The 20288-nt window shown below is 44.2% G+C and overlaps 1 protein-coding gene across 1 annotated transcript in view; it reads right to left on the reverse strand.

Annotated features, from left to right (window-relative positions):
• The window catches only part of SRGAP2 (SLIT-ROBO Rho GTPase activating protein 2), a 236444-nt gene that overhangs the window by 63145 nt on the left and 153011 nt on the right, over window positions 1-20288 (reverse strand). Inside the window, 3 exon segments of the mRNA XM_032611585.1 lie at window positions 6074-6202; window positions 6776-6991; window positions 14203-14265. Of these exon segments, the coding sequence (XP_032467476.1) occupies window positions 6074-6202; window positions 6776-6991; window positions 14203-14265 (408 nt within the window).

Below are 20288 nucleotides of genomic sequence, written 5' to 3' on the forward strand. Positions count from 1 at the left end.
TGCCTGGCTGTGCGGAAGAACAGCATTTACAGCTTAACTAGAGGCGGAGGATGGAAAGACATTAAATTCAGTTGGGAGGGAAGCTAGACAAAAGCGGCTGATTGGGAGGCTGCACGTGCAGGGGCACTTCCTCCTCTGGGAGATGCTGCTGGTCTAGCCAAGCTTCCCTTGAACCTGTAAACCTTCTTGACTAGCTCTGTGTAGACCCTGATGATGAACTCCATGCCTGTAAGTCTGATGAACAGAAGTAATGCTGCCCACAGGGCTGAGCAGGTACGTGGGGGTGGGGGGAGCTTTTCAGGGCAGAAGAGAATTAGAGGGAGGCAGTCTTCGTAACCTTTACATATTTTTGGTAACTCCCCTTTCCTCTCCATTCTCACTCCTTCTACCCTAATTCATACTCTTACCGTCTTACATTGCTGTTTGCTTCACTGTCCTCAAATATGGTTTTTGTTATGCCTACTCCCTGCTGAAGAACCTATAATAGCTCTCATTTTTCTTCCAAAGTACCGTCCACCTTCCTCAGTTGGGAAATTTAAAAATGCCTCCAGGGACTTCCCTGGTGGCGTAGTGGTTAAGAATCTGCCTGCCAATGCAGGGGACACGGGTTCGATCCCTGGGCCGGGAAGATCCCACATGTCGCAGAGCAACTAAGCCCATGCGCCACAACTACTGAGCCCACGTGCTGCAACTACTGAAGCCCGTGCGCCTAGAGCCCATGCTCTGCAACAAGAGAAGCCACCGCAATGAGAAGCCCGTGCACCGCAACGAAGAGTAGCCCCCTCTTGCCACCACTAGAGAAAGCCCGTGCGCAGCCAAAAAATAAATAAAATTAAATATAATTTAAAAGCAAATAAATATTTAAAATAAATTTTTAAAAATGCCTCCATTTACTAAGTGTGCTTACTATATATATGCCAGTGTGCTAAGAGCTTTATGTATATTCTACAGTTTAATCTGCATAGTAACTGCAGTGAGGTTGGTATTATTTTAATTTTCCGGACTAGAAAGCTGAGGTTCAGTGAAGTTAAGCAAGGTCAATAGCCAGAACAAAGTGTAAGCTGTCTTCAGTCTGACCGTCTAACATCATCTCCCTCTATTTTCTTCTTCAGACTCTTCTGTTCTAATCCAATGGTATACTTTGTTCAGGGTCAAGTATTAGAAAACCATAGGCCTCAAATCAGCTGTATGACCATAAGCAAGCTACTTAACCTCTCTGAGCCCCACATGGGGATAACGCCAGCCTCAGAGGTTGTTGTGTGGCTGATACACATTTAAACATATCTGGCACCATGCAGACACTTAAACACCAATCGCCAATATCTCCAAATCCACTTTCAGCTCCCAGCATTCTCTCCTCCTAAAATGTTTCTCACTCCTTTCACCTGGGAACTGACCCAATCTTCAAGATCCAAATCAAATTCTCAGCCCCTAGGAAGCCAGCCAGCCCTGCAACTCTGGCATATATTGACCTTGGCCTCCACTCAGAACAACATTCTTCTGTAGCCCTCATGTGACACAGAATGACACTCCCTCATTCTGTGACTCGCCATTTCACATCGCCCCACAGAAGGCAAGAGGGCTTGGCCAGTGTCTTGTTCCTTCTTTGCATCCCTCACCATTAGGCCTTGCTCATAGTAGGCATTTAATAAACATCAGTTGATTGATTGATGCCAGGAATACAGATTCTAGCCTCCCAGGAAATAATCTACTTAGGCTGAATACTGATCTAAGTCAGGTGGGCAGATGCGGCCACTGAAGCCTTTTGTTTTACTCAGTCTGGATGGCCTTTGGAAGACATGGAACTTTCTTGGGCCAGTCCACTGTCTCTATTATACAACTGCTCTGTAGCTTCTCTGTGTCAGCGCGTGGGGGTCTGACTCACAATGTGCCCTCCGGCTCCTCTATGCCTCCAGCCAACCAGGGAGATTCAGAATAGGTTTTCCAGAGCCTTGGCTCTCCACATATCTGAAAGGGCAAGAGTCAGAAACTGAGGCTTCAACAAAGAAGCAACTTCTCGCAAGTTTAGGTAAACAAGATTTGAATATTTCATCCCTGTTCCCGGTAGAATCCCAGTGAGTAGAGGCAGCACATTATTTTGCTCACAATGGGGACAAAGTATGCTTTCCATGGCTTCTGATGAGCTCTGTGGCCATGCCGGGCTCCCCGGCCATTTCTGGGTTATATAAATGTTTGATGAAAACTCAGGGGAAATCAAATTTTTATAAGAACTTAATGATAGCCCTTCCAGATGTGTGATGATTTCAACTGACAGCTCATTAACCCTTTACCAGCTGATAGTCTCACCCAGAGACTCTAGAGAAGGCCTAGAAAGGAAACACCCATTTCAAACTTCTACGGAAGCAAGAAATAATTGCCCTTAATAAAATGTCCTATTGAGAAAGCTGGGTTCCCTCCTGTCTGACTTGGGTGCACATGGTGTCACAGATTCTCTGCCCACACACACAGCACTCACAACACTCCATGAGGACAATGCCCGGTTCTTCATTCCTCCATCTGCTCCTGGGGGAGAGAAGCACATTCCAAGGAGCCTGTGGTTCTTAGACTATCTCAAGTCACTTCAGAATATCTTCTTGGTTTTCCTGGTGTGTGTCAAGATGCCTCATGTAGACTCCTAAAATCTGAGATTAAATTTATACTATATAATAAAAAGAAGTCAAGGGCTAGTCCTTGTGTCAACGGACTGACATCGACAAAAATCACTTCTTTCACTCATCCTCGATGCCTTACCACACACTGAGCTTCGACACCGCCAGGAAGGAGGCAGAATGGTGTCCGTAACAGATGGCAATGGACTGGCACGAGATTCATCCCACATCTTAAAGCAAGTTCTGGATACTGGCGAGATCAGGATGTCACGGGACCCGGGCTCCCCACTCACTCCTGCTCTAACTGTTGGCTCATGGCCAAAGCGTCCTTTTGGCCATTTTAATGGCAACAGATCAGCAAGAAAAAGCAAGAAACTAACTGATACATGTAATAACATGGATGCAGCTCAAAAACATCATGCTGGGCAAATGAAACCAGATATAAAAACATATATACTATATAAAAATCCCATCTTTGTGAAGTTCTACAACAGGCAAAACTAATTCACAGTGAAAGAAATCAGAACAGTGGTTGCCTCAGGGTGCGGGATTGATTGGGAAGAGAAAAGAGGAACTTTCTGAGGTGATGGAAATATTCTACATCTTGATAGAGATGTAAGTTAAGAGGGTATAGGATACTCCACAATTTGCAACTTAACACTTCAGTTCAGTGCAAATTAGATCTCAATGAGAACAGTGTTGAAAGGCATAAAAAGGAAAAACATCTTGGCTTAGGAGATCATCTTCTTCCTCCTGCTATTCCTTTCTTCCTTCAATAAACAGATTATGTGCTCAGCTACTCAGCAAGCCCTATACTTATGTATGTACGTATGAAGATAAAGAGGAGACTTGGTTCCTGCCCTCATGGAGCTTATAGAGACTAAAAGACATTCCTCTGTTCTTAGTGCAGTGGCTCTCAAACATTTTTGACCTCCAACTTAGTAAGAAATACATCTTATATTGTCTCTCTCTCTCTCTCTCTCTCTCTCTCTCTCTCTCTGTCACACACACACACACACACACAATAGTTTCACCGAATAAAACTTAACCTTACTAGTATGATGCACCCTGATATTTTCGTTCCCATTCTGTTCTAGTCTATTCTATCCTAGTATAGTGTATTCATTAAAAAAAATAATAAATCAAACCCATAAAAATTATTTCATGACTCCTCTAATGGATCATGACCTACGGTTTGAAAAAACACTGTCCTAGGGCCCCCTGTGCTTAGCCCTGGTGCTGCAATTAGCCAGTTACATAGAAATGATTTGTCTGTATGTCTGTGAATACCTCTAGAGTAAGAACTACTTTATTCTTTTTGTACCCCTGATGCTGCTGAGCACATAGCTTCATCCCAAGTAATACTTAACAAACATTTGTAGAGCAGAATAATGTAAGCTTTTTTTAAAAAAGAGTAATTAATTTCACCCAGGAAAAACACAAACAACAAACAAACAAAATAAAACAAGAGCAACTATCCGTGTGGCCTGGAATGCTACCAGCCTGGACTTGATCATAGTAACCTAGACCCATGCCCTGGCTGAGCACCACGGAGGCTGGCAGACTGCTTTTTCATGGCACCTCACACAGCACCCTGTGAAGACGGGCTCTTAACAAACTTCTTTTTTTTTCAAATGATGAGAATAAGAAGCAAAATAGCTTGCTTCTTGGACTGATTTTAAAATACCCACTCAAATTTGATGGAGGCTCTGTGACTGACTTAGCAGTAGCCCCTCTCTTCCCCTGAGGTCAGGGTTTCGGTGAAAGGGTAACAAAACCTACCCTGGGGGCAGAAGAAAGAGAAAAGGACAAACCAGTAGCAGAGGTGTGGCGGACCGCCCAGGCTGATTTTTTTTATCGAATGTGAGATAAATAGCAGAAATTGAGCACAAGAAAGAAGTGATTCTCTTCCTCATGCTGAGAACAGGCCTCTCTCCCAACAGTGAGGAGCTGTTCCCCTGAGGAGGAGAAAGGATCCTGTCTAGGGTCCTGACCTCCATTGAAGGACAGTGTTCAGATTGGCATCAACAAGCAGAGAGAACAAAGCAGGGCCTGAACAGGGATCAGGGCTCCACTTCCCCAGCAAGACAATGACAACCGGGGCATTAAGGGGCTGAAATCTACTGACTCAAAAAGCCCTGGCTGAAGGGAGACATAAATCTGTATTTTAGAAACTTTCTCCAAGCAGCTCCAATGTGAGGCCAGATTTAAGTACCCAATGATCTAGCCTAATTCTTCAGTTTGCCAGAGGGTGGAGGGGAGACAAAGCAGAGCTCCAAACCAGTTCCACGACAAGCCCCGGATCACCCAGCTAGTTACGCAATGGTGAATCTTAGACCAGAACCACACATGACATTGTGAAGTGTGGCAGGTTCATTCACGGAGAAACCAAGGTAGACAGGCAAGTATGTGAGGTCTGGCCAGAGGCTTGCAAAACCCAGCTGCTGCTTGCTGACAGCCAGAGGCAAATATCAGGCCTCGAGAGGAGACTGGCCAGGGTCTGCCTGAAGCCCTGGGACGCTTATGCGTCCTGGAGTCGGCTGGCTCCAGGCCCCTCACTTTGATGACAGGAGAGAGAGGTGAGGAAGGGTGTGTACTTACGCAGCTGCAGTCAGGGCTGGCTCAGAACTGGGCCAGACTGGAGTTTGCAGGCGAGATTGACTGCAAGACTTAACTATAAGGTGTGAGGAGAAGCAGCAGGAGAAACGAGGCCGAGGCTGAGCCATAAGGCCAAAGACAAAATCCTTATCCCTTGTGCCTGCCCCATGCAAAACACATGAGCCTCATGTCCTGCTTCTCTCATCATATTTGTGCCACAGCGAGAAGTATGGGTCACATGTCAGAGGCATCTGGATACCTTCCTGACCAGGACTCTAATTTGCAGTTTAACTTTGGGCAGGAACCCTTTTGACCCCTACCTAGATTCCTTATCTACAAATTGGAGATAGTAGTATTGATCCCAAAGGGTGACAAGACAATCAAATGAGATAATATTGAGAAATATTAAGTGCTATATAAATATAAGGTATGACATTCTAACACTTTAGCTCTTGTCACTCACTTCTATGGGCAAGTACCTGATCTAAGGGAATATTTCCTAGGAGACAGAAGTGCACAGTGGTTGTGAGCCTGGGTTTAGAAACCAGACCTAGGTACCAATTTTCCTTCTGTCACTTATTAGCTGACTCTGGGTAAGTCATCTAAACTCTCTGAACTTTAATCTGTAACAGTGGAGGTAATAATGCCTTCCTTCCAGGATTCCAGTGAGGACTGAATGAAATAAATTATGAAGTGCTTTACCTGGTACCTGGTACATGGCAAGCCCCTGAGGGATCATGGCTACCATCTTCATAATTGTTCTCAAAATGCTTTAAGATGCCTGAGTAACAGAACTGGGGGACTCCTGACCAGATCTTCGAATCCAGGAAAGAGGCGCCCTTGTACCCTTGGCTTTAAGCACTTACATCAATAAGGTCAGACAGGTCGTGGATGTAGTACTTGAAGACAGATGCATTGGTTGCTTCCAAAGCCAGTAAGTACTCATTCCGGGCTTTAATGGCCTTCAGCTTATTCTCTGTATACTTGGCTTGGCGCTGAAAAGGAAACAAAAGTTCAATTTTACTTTTTTTTTTTCTTTTTTAAAGAGGGGAGATCGTTCTCTAAAAGATGGAAGTACGGCACATTCGAGAACCACAATTGTGCTGCTACTCCCTATGCGCGTATGCCTTAAATTGGGTTCTAATTCTGTTTAATGAGATTCAAGGGTATAATGTAGATCAGTCCAGGAAAGGTTAATGAGGCTCCCTACTTTAGATGCGTGTCCCACTTTGGTTCTATCTGTAAATTCCATTCTCCATCCTTACGCCGCGACCCTGAAGGAGGTGTCGCTATATCTGCCTCTGAACACCTGATATCTGAAGCCAAACCCTACGGTTCCCCTCCCAGGCTTAGGAAAGGCAACTACTGTTTCTTGTTTGTCTGCTACAGATGCCCAAGTTCTTCCAATACCTAGGATTTTTTCCAGGGCAGAAAGCAAGGTCATTAGGCACTAAAGGAACCCAGAGCTTCCTAGTTCTGCTCTCCACAGGGCTTACTGGAAAATTCCCATAGGTCCTGACTTCCAGAATGTTCCTTCCCAGCCCCTACAGTTGTCAGAGCCTACACACCTTCTCCTTCATCTTCTCGATCTTCTTCACTGAGCTCCTCCGGACATGCTTCTCCTCAATGCGGACGTTGGATGTGGAGTCAGGGGAGCGTGGGGTCTGCCGGTCCTCCTGCTTTACGGATTTTCCAATTTGCTTCTCCTCCTGCTTCTCCGCCTCCTTTAGCTTGCTCTGAGCACTGATGCTGTCGGCATTGTACATGTGATATGTCTTCATGACCTGTAAGACACCGCCCACCCCCACCCCTAGAGGTCAAGCCAATGGGGTCAATTCTCTGTTTTACAGGCTAAGAGACTCAGCTGGACCTCTCCCCCATGAAGCAATATCCTCATATCCTTAAGGGCAAAATTCATACGGTTTGGTTCAGCAAACTTTCTATATGAAAGACCACTCCAAAGCACAGGAAAGCAGTATTTGAACTGAGCCGACATGTCTTATTATTAAAATGATTTTACGTCTTCCACCCTTGATCATTTACTTCTATTTATTAACATTTATAAGCATTTCTATTTTATATTGTCCAAGTAATTTCCATCAGTTAGTCATCTCACAAGACTAAGATGGGAAACACCACCACTCAGACCCCAGGAGCAAAGCCTTCCCGGGCTGTTTGGGACCCTGAAGAGGGCAGCACAGCCTGTAGAGTAGCCTATACTTTGGGGACTTTCATATAAAATGGGGAAGAGGAAGAGCTCCAAACCTGCTTTCTACTGGCCTCACATCCTAGGGATCTGTCTGTCAGCTTTATCCAAATCAAACAGACTCTCTCACAGCAGCAGCAAGAACAAGGGCAGCTACCATTTACTGAGCACTTAGTATGTTCCTGGCTGTGTGCCAAGTGCTACACACACATTTTCTTATTTCATTCTTGTAGCAATCCTGTGATCTAGACAACAACCCCATGAAGACGGTAAACCTGCAGACAATTTCAGGTAAGAGCCTAAGAAGGAACAAAATCCACATCAAATGAAACTGGAGTTGCCACAGGAAGGAAGCAGTATCAAACGAGAGGACGCAATTTTCAAATTTTCCTTCAAAGAAACTGTCTGGGAGTCTAGTCCCTTTTCCTAATGAGGAGGCTGGAAAGCCTGGAACCTACATTCATTTCCTCCCAAACATACTACTTCCAGCCACCAGGTGCCTGCTCCTTCCTGCTGGAGCTCTCTGTTTCCACACAGAGGAGGAAAGAGTAAAGAATACTGGGACACTGACAAAATCAAAGTACTTTAGACTTTAAATAATGTCTCATTTTCGATGCAGAATGTTTTAAATCAGCTTCACCTTATTCTGAACCTGACATTTCCCATAAGTATAAGACCTACTCTGTATATTCTGTACACAGGAGAAGCAATATTTAACAACTGACAGCATTAAAAATCTTCCTAAGTAATTCAGTCTTTCCAGATTGACTAAAAAGCAAGAAAGACGCATCTGTTATCCTGGCAGAAGAAGGGCAGATAGGAGGCTCCTTTTTCTCTTTTGACCTGAATGTGACCAAGGGATTCAAAAGTTTGAGTGAACAGTTATAAAAGTGAATTGATTTTAAGAAAGTGATTTTTTATTCCATGAAGATGCATAATAAATAAAGAACTATGAATAATAAATAAAACATTATGAATGAACATGAGAGACAAAAAAAAGGGGTCAAAGGAATAGTGTCAACAGGACAATAAATGAAGTAATAAAAATCAACAATTTATATTACTCCTTTAAAGAACTCCCCTAAAGAACTTAAAGAACTTGCTTTAAAAGAGTAAAACACTACCTCATCTAAGAAACTATAAATTCCTAAGGGTAAGCACCACTTCTTTTGTGTTTTCCTTTCTGCATCACAGTTAAGAAACATATACACAGTGGTAGTTTTATAATAAATGTGGTTGCCCAAATGACTTAATGACACTGAATCTCTCCTCTTTGCAAATATAGAAGTATAACTAGTGTCTTTCAACTCAAGGGAAAACTAGGTATCCTGAGGCTGAAGCCTGAGTAATTGATGTCAAAACAAGTGGAGAAATAGGGAAGTCAACATAGGAGTTGGAGAAATATATATAGTGAGGCAAAACTAACTAGGGGAAAAACTCAGAAGTCTAAATTTGCAGTTCTACAAAGGAATTCACTCTACTTTGAAAAACTAAATATTGAATTCATGCCTTTAGCTCTGCTCCTTCCCCAAGCCACACTAGAATAATAGAAAAGAGTTTTTCTATTATTATTTTTTAGGTATAAACTAAGAAAAACAAAAAGAATGAAAGCAGAAGATGAAAAGGGGAGAGGCAAGTAGTAACTGACCTACTGAATCCTAAACCAAAAGTAGGGAGAGGCAAGAAGCAACCAGTAAATCACAGAAGCCCTGAGAGGAGTCAGTGGCAGTGGGATGAAGGTGGAGCTAAAAACAAGAGAAACTATTGAGCACCTGAGAACAGTTAGACTTCCAGACCCCATCCCCTCCCCCTCTGTGGTGGAAGACTAGAGGTTTATTTTCTATGGCTTGGGGACACCAGGCTCAGCTGAGGATAGGGGTACTGAACTTAAAACAGGAAAATTCTACACTGAATGTTGAGATGGCCAGGCCTCTTCATGACTCAGCCCCCAGACATAGGCAGGAGATCAGAAGAGCCTTATCTGAGGAATTTGCCCATCTGACATAAAAGATCTACAAATACTGATATCAGGGCTTCCCCATGGACACAGTCCAGTCAGATCACCCTACAGTAAAGACCACAGTTGACACAGAACTTCCAAGCAGATTTTTAATGTCTCACTTTAAAATATGAGCAGGCAGCAAAAATTACCAAACATTTAAGGAAAATATCTAATGTGAAAGACTAAGACCAAAGCAAACAATTGAGAGTTAACAGAAAGTACACAGTAAGAAGAAAACTTCAAAAATAATCCATCAGTAATATCCCCAGAGAGATCAATGAGAAATGAAAAGACATTGCATCATGAAACAAGAGCAGGATGCAGCAAAAAAGGAATATTTAGAGAACAATAAAAGAGCTCTTGGCGATTAAGACTCAATTCAAATATCTCTCCAAGGAGCCTGGCTTCATGCCCTTCTTCTGTGTAGACATGTGAAAGATTCATCACCTCGTATTTCACTTACTGCTTTGCTTTTCTGTCTCTTCTATTAAAACTAATGCCTTGAGTTCAGGGACATCTCTTACGTGTCTTTGTATCCTTAGTGCCGAGTGCTGAAGACAAACAGGCAGGCAGAGTGGGGGGACTATTAACTGACATTGTTTCAGGGGAGCAGGTGCTAAATTCCAGTCTGAAGTGGCTCTGCAGACAGCTGCTGCACCAAACCAAGGGGACATATATTCACGGGAGGACAGAAGCTTGAAACCTCTGGGGCAACAACAGCTCCAGTGTCCCAACACCTTTTCTTTCTTTCTCAATTCTAGGGCTTCCTTGGCTCTTCCTACTCAGCCAGTCCACGTGGCTCAGTGCCCCCACCTTCAGTCCTTTCTATGGGACCTTGCTGGGCTTTTCCAGATACAGCCTCTGAGTATAACTGAGGCAGAGAATTCTGGAGTTCTTTGGGAAGCAGTGTGCTCTGACTTCAAAGGCATTCCTGATTCATCAGTCAGAAAATGAAAACCACTTATGCCATGGCCTGTAAACTAGCCAGCCCATTAGGGGGTAAAAAGCACGTGGAGGAGAATGCTCACTGGGATTGCTCTCTAGGAGCAGCTGTGGCAAGCGGCCCCTGGCACAGAGTGCCGAGTCAGGAAAATCAAAGGCCTTTCAGGCAGATAAAAGGAAGGTACAGAGAGGCAGCTGGCCCCTTATGGTGAGAGTCTGGGCCTCTCGCCCAAAGGCATCTTTATTTGGGAACACCTGGGTCCTGCCCCTTGGATCATCAAGGTTCAAAAATACCTAAATTATCAACCCGTAGGTGATCAGTCTCCCAAAAAGAGGTATTTGTGGGCATTAAGGGCAGATACAAGGTAAGAAGAGCACTGAATACGGTGGGTCTTTACATCCTTGATTTCCTTTATCCCATGCCCACGAATAACTTCTATTGCTTATAGAGGCCCTTACTGAAGATCAAATAAGGGGAAAGTTCCTTATAGGAAGTCCTCCCGGGCCTCCCTGGTGGTGCAGTGGTTAAGAATGTGCCTGCCAATGCAGGGGACACGGGTTTGAGCCCTGGTCCAGGAGGATCCCACGTGCCGCTGAGCACCTAAGCCCGTGTGCCACAACTACTGAGTCTGCACTCTAGAGCCCACGAGCCACAACTACTGAGTCCGTGCGCCACAACTACTGAAGCCCACGTGCCCTAGATCCCATGCTCTGCAACAAGAGAAGCCACCTCAGTGAGAAGCCCACGCACCGCAACGAAGAGTAGCCCCTGCTTGCCTCAACTAGAGAAAGCCCACATGCAGCAACGAAGACCCAACGCAGCCAAAAATAAATAAATAAAATAAATTTATTAAAAAAAAAAAAAGAAAGGAAAGAAGTCCTCCCCTGTTCCCTTCTTAACTCCTCTGAGAGAGGCAGAGACACAGAGAGAGTACATACAGCAAGTATCTCCTCAAAGCTAGCATACAATAGTCCCAAGTTCCTACTTGATGAAACCACTGTCCTATATTGGGTGACCGATCACCCTGGCTTACTCAGGACTTTCCTAGGCTGAGCACTGAAAGTCTCATGTCCCAGGAAAGCCTTCAGTTCCAGGTAAAACAAGATAGTCAGTCACCCTAATGCCATGGTGCCTTTCTCAGACTAGTCCTATACTTATCTCACCCTCCAGAAGAAACAACTCATCATTCTATTCTCTGAACTTTCTAATGGCCTATAGAATCTGCAAACTCATCTGACCCTTAACTATAGTCTGATATTTCATGAAGCATGACTCCCCCAAACTCCCCACTCCCAAGGAAATAGAGACACTAGCACATGGAGTACGTGGAGAGCGGGCTCAACAGAGGTCGGGAGCATCCCCCAAGATCATATAGCTGGTGGAGACTGGGTAGAATCTGGGTTGCCTAATTCAGGAGACTCTAGTCATTAGACCAGGGTTTGTCAATCTTAGTACTATTGACATTTTAAGCCAGACAGTTCTTTGTTGTGAGGGCTGTCCTGTGCATGATAAGATTTCAGTTGCACCCTGACCTCCAGCACCCTCTGCTCCAGCTGTGACAGTTACAAACATCTGCAGACATTTCCAAGTGTCCCCCTGCATGAAAAAATCCCCCTGCTTGAGAATCACTGCACCAGACTGTTCTTCCTTCTCTGGAACTTTCCAGTGTTCTCTACTCTTTTTTCTCTTCCCATTGCCTACTAGAGGAAAATGTCAAATTTTTGTTTGGGCCTTGGATAGATTCTAAGAGTGTGTACTAATTCACCTAATGAAAGGGGACACCAAGCCCAGCCAATTCTTGGTTTGCACAGTAATGGGAAGACTTTATGCTCTGCGTGGACTATGGCCTCACGGTGGCCAGTGAAGTCCTGGGCAACTTCAGATGGCCTGAAGACTATAGCCCAAGGTGCCAGCTCGGCCCTCCTTAGAGCAGTGAGTTCCAAGGTTTTTTCGCACTCCAACACATATTATGCCTTTTCACTTATTTATTTTTTTTAAAAAAAATCAGCATATTAGGAGACCTAGAATTCAGAGGAAAGCTAACAGATCCCTAGATGCTGCTCTTCCTCTGCTGCCTCAAATCCCACTGCAGACGTGGCACACTGGATTTATACTGGTTTGCAGTTTGCTGATAACCCACCCAACTCGTCCCCAGAAAGGGCAACAGTAGAGGCCCAAGATGCTTATGGGAAAACAAAAGGATTCATATAATGACTACATGCGTTATTTTCTATCTTAGTGAATTATTTGCCAGGAGAAAGGAGTAGTAGCTCTTCTTCGTGCCTAGAAGATGCTCTAAAAATAAATAAAGAACAGAAGTAAAGCATTTAAAAGACCAGAGGGCTCAGGAAACTCATCCAGTCTGAAAAAGGTTCACGTCAACATGCTCCTATTTTTAAACAGCCTTAACTTCATTTGAAAGAAATGAAAACTTGGGAACTGAACCAAAGGGAACCATCTATCTACTTGGCTTCAGAGCAGAAGAGTCACAGAGTAGAAATTGCAAACAAACTGAGCATCACTGGAGACAAAGCTGATGACCACCCTACCCTATTTACTTGCTTAACAGTTGCCATGACAAAGTGGCCACACCTAGGCTTTTGGATCAAGAACACGGAATTCTCTGATCCCAAATGCCTGTGATACATGTCTCCACTGCCTGTCTTCCTGTAAATTTAAAAAAAGAAAGAAAGGAAGGAAGGAAGGGAGGAGGGAGGGAGGGAGAGAGAGAGAGAGAGAGACAGAGAGAGAGAGAGGGAGGGAGGGAGAGAGAGAGACAGAGAGACAGAGAGAGAGAGAGAGAGAGAGAGAGAGAGAGAGAGAGAGAGAGAGAAAGAAAGAAAGAAAGAAAGAAAGAGAGAAAGAAAGAAAGAAAGAAAGAAAGAAAGAAAGAAAGAAAGAAAGAAAGAAAGAAAGAAAGAAAAAGAAAAAGAAAAAATGCAGTGAATAAGCAAGTAAACACAGGAAATCAATTTCACCTCCAAAACAGCAGCATGGGGCAATCCTGGAGAATGACACAAAGGCCTGGTACAGCCCAGCTGGAGAAGGGGGCCCTGAAAGGCTTAACTGCACAATAGGAATATTCCCTATAGGGCAGCAGGCATTTCCTAGGTGTGTGTGTTTGTTTTAATTATAATTAAGGAAACACAGCTGGGGGAGAAACAGCCCCCACCATCTCCCAGTGCATGAAGAAACGCGCATCAGCCACAGGCATCATGGGCCTGAAGTGCCAGTCACTTCAGAACAAATTGTGTTTTCTTCTTCAAACCCAAAGCCTGGCTCTTCACTAGTGGAGGTGTGGCCTTTATAAAGCCCCAGGGAGTCAATACAAAGCTCTCTCTGCCTGAACTGGTCCCTTATGTTAAGGGCATTTAGGACTCTGCGTCCCTGTAGAGCACTCGTTCTAGTCTCAAACCAGGAGATCAATCCAAGAACTGATGCAAAACTTTGAACAATAGGTCCTGTCCAATAGGGCGAGTATCATTCATGGAGCAATGCAAGCTATGCTCCTTGCCATTAGGTTCGGGGGTCCCTGGTTTGCTGTTAATGAGGGTCAGTTGTGCTGGTGACCTAGGCCTTGGCTGGTCTCTGGTGATAATGCCCCCAAAGAAGCCAGAGTTAGCTTGCACAGATGGAGAGATCTTATTTTGAGAAAGTGTCTTTGGGCTCATTCCAGTTTGAAAATAAGAGTGTGAAAAAAGAGATGGGTGAAGTCATCCCTAGCGGGGACCATGCACTATCCTCAACCTCAGCTCAGTTCTGTTGCTGACGTGAGTATGGCTACAAGCTGCCAAATGCTGCTTCCCTCTGCTTGTGAAAGAGCCAAGCAACCCAGCTGATTTACCGAGTAGAGCTCATTCAGGACCTTCATCAAATCATCTTGGAGCTGCTGGCCGACTTCTTTACTCTGCAAAGAAAGAGGAATGAAGGTTAATTGGGAAACAGAAGGAGGGAGGAGGGGGCAACAAAGGCAAGGGCAGCACGGGCTCTACAAATAACACAGACTCAATTAAGGCCCATTATTTAACCCAGCAAATCAGATAACCACTTTGATCAGACCAAATTATGGTCAGATTACTAAAAGAGTTTTAATAAAATGAAACGTGCCCCTTCTAGAGCCTAGCAAAGGAAATCGCGTGGAGGGAAAATGGCTTGTAGCCTTTGATTTTTCAATTGGTCCCCGAAGAGCAGGCCTGAAAGCCACAACCCACTTGGCAACAGTTGTTAGGTGGGAAGAGCTTTCTTGAATCCTTGCAGTCAGGCTTTCCTGAGAATTGTGGAGGAAAGTAAGATGTGAAATAGGATGAGACAGGCATGCGTATATAAACATCCAAGGACTTCAAAGTACCTGACTAAATAGGAGCCCCCAAGCAAGAAGAAATTATACCTCTTACTTGCTTTATTTCTACCTCAAACTCCCAGGGCAGTGGTACCTCAAACATGACTGGTTGCTAATATTGATACTGATGATATACGTTAAGGGGCCTCCAACAGGTTAACCTTAAGGAGTGGTGGCTCTCAGGTTCTTCGCTGCTGCCGCCCAGGGCTGGCATCTAACTACATGGGGAAAAGGGTAGAAATAGAGAAGAATAAGGAAGCAGGAAGGAAATGAGTTACGCCTTTGATGCTGAGTGTTTTATGCCAAGCCCACGAGAGCAGGACATAAAACTGATTGGCATCACTGGGTCATTGAGAGGGGAAACCTTTGTTTTATCTTACGCCAGCTCCTTCTAGTTCTTTCCTACTAAAAATCAGATACCAACAATGCCCTTCTAACAGAAGGTATAATACTACCTACCCCCTGGTACAGCTCAGCTCCCAGGCAAAGAAAGGAAGATGTCCTGCATGTCAGAAACATAATAATTTAAGATCTTGCTTTTTTTTTTTCAGATATATGACTTTAAAAATATTTTTTTCTGATTACAAAAGGAATATACGTTTATTGTAATAAATAAGAAAACTGTAGAAAACCTCAAAAAAGAAAAAGCAACCCTTAATTCCTACCGCTAAGAAATCACCACTCTAGACTTTGTTATACATTTTTCTCTCTACAATTTTTATGCAATTGGGATTGCATTATACACACTGTAACTTATCCACTTAGACATATGTTGTGAATATTTCCCTACATATTATTCTTCTATAGTATTATAATAGATTATATTGATGTAGTTCCTATATTCTTGGACATTTACTTTGCTTACTATTTTTTGTACTAAAAAATGCTGTATTTAATTACTTTGTATATAATCTATGCACACACCTGTCATTATTTTCCCCTAGAAGTAACACTGCTGAGTCAAAGACTGCTAACTTATACCATTAAATTGCCCTTGGAAAAAACTGTACCCATTTAAAATACCAATAGAAGCATATAAGAATGTTTTTTACTTTTTTTTGTCTTGAAAATTTGATATGGTATCCTCTTTTAATCTGCAGTCCTTTAATTCTAGTGAGCCTAAACTTTTTTTTTAAATGTTTAGCAGTCATTTTCACTCTTCCTTTATGCTTCACCATTTTTCTATTAAGGAAGTAATTATGGAATGTAACATATGTGTAACCTTTGTTGTGAGCAGACATGAATTTTTACACCTGGTAGTGTGGAGAGGGATGGAGGGAGCCCTGAATTGGCAATTACAAGACTCTTCTATTTCCAGCTCCTCCACTATCAGGAAAATAGCTTTGGACAACCTGGTCCATCTCTCTGGACCTCTGTTTTCTCTTCCATAAAATGAAAGTCTTTGGCTTAAACGTTCCTAAGGTCTTTTCCAACCTCTGCCATTCAATAATTCTTTGCCACCCTTTGCCTGGCTTCTTGAGTCCACATTAGATTCCAACACCCCCACTTCAGTGTACGGGGGGTTGGCCTTCCTCAACAGAGCACAAGATAATCAGCACGTTCTCCTTAGGGACCAAGATGCTCTACAGGGCTTCCCCGGTGGCGCAGTGGTTGAGAATCTGCCTGCCAATGCAGGGGACACAGGTTCGAGCCCTGGTCTGGGAAGATCCCACATGCTGCAGAGCAACTAGGCCCGTGAGCCACAACTACTGAGCCTGCACGTCTGGAGCTTGTGCTCCGCAACAAGAGAGGCCACGACAGTGAGAGGCCCGTGCATCACGATGAAGAGTGGCCCCCGCTCGCCGCAACTAGAAGAAAGCCCATGCACAGAAACGAAGACCCAACACAGCCAAAAATAAATAAATAAAATTAAAAAAAAAAAAAAAAGATGCTCTACCAAATGGATGGCTTCAGGAGTATCTTGCTAGCCTTAAATTTACTATTCCCAAATGACTCTCATTCAATGCCCTCAACCGCTGGAAGAAGCCGTAAGAGGAAACGTCTTTTTCCAGGATCTCACATACCAACCTCTCCCTCCCATTGTGAGGAGAGCTGAGCTCCATTGAAGCAGCAGAGGCCCAAGGAGTTGAAGTGAGGCAAAATGACTCACCAACCAGCCACAGATCAGCAACAAGGCCAGGAAGTGACCATGAGTATCATTTCCAAACACCCTGCCCTCCTGCCTCCAGGCCAACTCCCCCTGCCAGCCTCCCAGCCTCCCTTACACCTCCTGGTGTTTAGATGGCAGAGGTTACAGGAGAAAGCTCCCATTCCTCTACCCTGCTGCTTACCCATGGCTTAAATAACCTAGTCCCCAGAGGAGGTGGGAAGGAGAGGGGGAGAAAAAGTATAACCAATAAAACAGCAATTAAGCCCGGGCAGATGTTTCCTTTCGTGTACTGATTAGTTGGAAAAGGACCGACTCAACTATTATCCCTGTTTATTTGAACAGGCTGCTGAAGTGATTCTGACTTACTCTCCTCTGGCTGCGGGCTGGGCTGGGAACACACGTGCTGTTAGCCGGGTTACAGTTATGATAAAGTCCCCAGCAATTGGGAGAAATTCTGACTCGAGGAGAGAGGCAGGAAATAGCCTGTACCTCTCCTTGCGCAGACGATAAAAGGCCACCGTTCTCTATTTCAGAAACCTTAACTGTGTGCCTCTGGGGCAAGCGTGGCCCCAGCTATCCCAAAAGGGCTTCTGTGCTGGTGGCTGCTGTGGAGCAGTTGTCAGAGCTGGGACACTACAAGGGGGACCCACCCAAAGACAAGGAAGACATTTATTCCTGGGAACAACAGGACCTGATGAGGCCGAGTCCATGACAATTCAGACTGTGGAGCCTTTCCGTTTCCTATAACAAACAGCAAGGGGGCTTCCCTGGTGGCGCGGTGGTTGAGAGTCCGCCTGCCGATGCAGGGGATACGGGTTCGTGCCCAGGTCCGGCAATGATCCCACATGCCGCGGAGTGGCTGGGCCCGTGAGCCATGGCCGCTGAGCCTGTGCGTCCGGAGCCTGTGCTCCACAACAGGAGAGGCCACAACAGTGAGAGGCCCGCATACCGGAAAAAAAAAAAAGCTAAGGGATTTCTAGGCAGAAAAGAGAAAGAGAATTTACAGAGCAAAGAGAATTTACAGAGCAGTCTTTGTGCCCTATCATACAGCCTGCATCTCTTTTCTTTAAAATTTCTTGGAAGAGAATGAGTCATCTAAACATCGCAGGAAACCAAATAGAAGTCGAGGGAAAAAATTACTTTGGGCAAAATTTTTCTCTTAAATGTTCGCATAGTAATCTTTGCCTGGAAAAAAAAAAAAAAAGAGATGCCTACATTTAGACCAGAGATGTGGCACAGTGAATGCTGGTTCTCTGGGATAGGAAGTGCCATGGTGTGCTCAGGAGGGAGCTTTTATTTTGAAACTCACCACAACTGTCTGGCCAGTGTGTTTCACAGGCCCCCACCCTGCCTGCTGCCGGGGCGGGGCTGATTGGAAGGCAGTGAGATTGTAACAGACCTGCCAGCTGTGTGCTTACAAAATGGGCAGGGAATCCTCCTTTTCCAACAGGTAACAGCACTGGCCAACAGAACCGAAACACACAGCCTCATTTCCCAAAGACCATCAAGTCCTGAAACCTCCTCACTCACAAAAAGGATGCAGCAGCAGAAACGTAAGGACACATGAGGTTCTGTGGTCTGGGCTGCCGGGACACTGGTCACTCAACTTTGGAGCAATACATTTCCTGAGCTTGGATGGGTTTGTCTATGAGCATTTCCCAAAGAACACTGATTATGAAAGGGTTTTCAAACCAGTACGCATCAGGGAGATTACCTACTACCTGATTCTCTAGGTACTTAGCTCAGCACTAGTATGCTTTCCAAGTTGGGGAGGAGGGGCTGTTGTTTACTGGCCATCTATACTACAAAGCTCTATTATCTGAAGGGGACAAAATTACCCCTTATTTGTATGAAAAAAAAAAAAAAAGAGGAAGTCATGTCTCTGCCATGTGGTGAGAGCTAATTTCAGCCCTGTCCCAAGGCTGAGCCCGTCAGCAGGTAGAAACAGTAGGATCATTTAGTTCTCTGCCGATTAGCCGGTGTCAGCAGATTTCCAAAAAGGAATCCAATTTTCAAGGGCATATATCTCCCTCCACCAGTGCTACACCCCCTTCCCTACCCCAAAGATACTTCTGAGACCGACTGTTAAAAAGACCTAAAAAAATGTAAAATTGAATTTACATTTACAGGTTTCAGAGGAAAGAGACATGAACCCTATACGAAGCTCTGACAGCAGGAGAAGTGCCACCAGATGTAGGGTGACAGTTTCAGGGGCACTGGCTCACCACTTCAAAGTGGCCAAGTTTCAAGAGCTGGAGCTTTGCCTGAAATACTTTTGGTGGGGAGGACAGGGCTAAAATGAGTGGCTGTGTGGCAGCAGGGCTAGTGCTAGGTGACGGTGGGCGCTGTGTCTGGCCCCTCCTCAGCCCATCAAAATAGGTGGTACAGGATGCAGCCATGAGGGTGCAGGGTGTGGTGATCCTGCAGGTTAGAGCTCACGAGTGATTTCTAGATTTCCCTATGGCCACAATACTTGTATCTATGTGGGGGGACTCTTTCTACTCAGCTTTCACTCATTGATTAAGATAGCACATGGTGGCTCTAGCAAGGCTATGCTCCGGTTATGCTTTGGGGAGCCCACAGTAGCATAAAATACAAATATACTGAATTGCAAGACACTTATAGAGAGGTAGGCTGGGAGCTGCCACGAAATAGACACCTGAAGTGCTTTTACCTTCTGAAGATAGGGTAGAACAGAATTTCAAAAAATACATTTTAAAAATTGTAATCCAGTATAACATGTGTGTGTCTACAGTAAAAGTACTTTTTATGTGCAGTGCATTCTGATTTTTCCTATTCTTTTCTCCTCTTCAACTTTTTTAATGTTAGTCATAATTCACTAAATTCATTTTACAACTAATCAATGAATCATTATACACAGGTTTAAAAATACTGGACACACTACTTGGGGCATTGATAAAGAAAATAGTGGATTAAGGACTGAAGCCCACCAACCAAGACAAGTGATAAGTAACTTGGCTCTCAAGGTTTTGAAGCAGGTTCAACTACTAGATCCTGGCAAAGGTGGAAATGCTGTATTTTTAAGGAGTGATCAATAAAGAGTCCACTGGCAAATATTTATAGAACACCTATTATGTGTCAAGTACTTGTGGTTTAACTGGAAATATAGTAGTATACAAAACAGTTTAAAAGTTTACAGTCTACTGAGAAAGATGGACATTAAGCTGATATCTGAGCCTATCAGAATGCAACTCTTCCAGTCTCAAAAGCATTACTAGAAATGGAATTTCTTAAGTTAGTTTTCTAGTTCAAGATGAATTTGTTTCTATCTCAGCCAGGAGGTTTCCACACTTAACTCCAGAGCAAGCTAGATATTGAATCTAGCTTGCCAGAAACAGAAATGTGATTTCAAAAAATCTTGCTATTACATAGCAAATCCCTTCTTTGAATTTGCCTTTCTAAGTTTCTAACAGATATTTCAGGTTGTAAAGATACTGCTTCAGTATAAGTGACTCCCAAA

Source organism: Phocoena sinus, chromosome 1 (assembly GCF_008692025.1).
Source record: "Phocoena sinus isolate mPhoSin1 chromosome 1, mPhoSin1.pri, whole genome shotgun sequence".
Taxonomy (NCBI): domain Eukaryota; kingdom Metazoa; phylum Chordata; class Mammalia; order Artiodactyla; family Phocoenidae; genus Phocoena; species Phocoena sinus.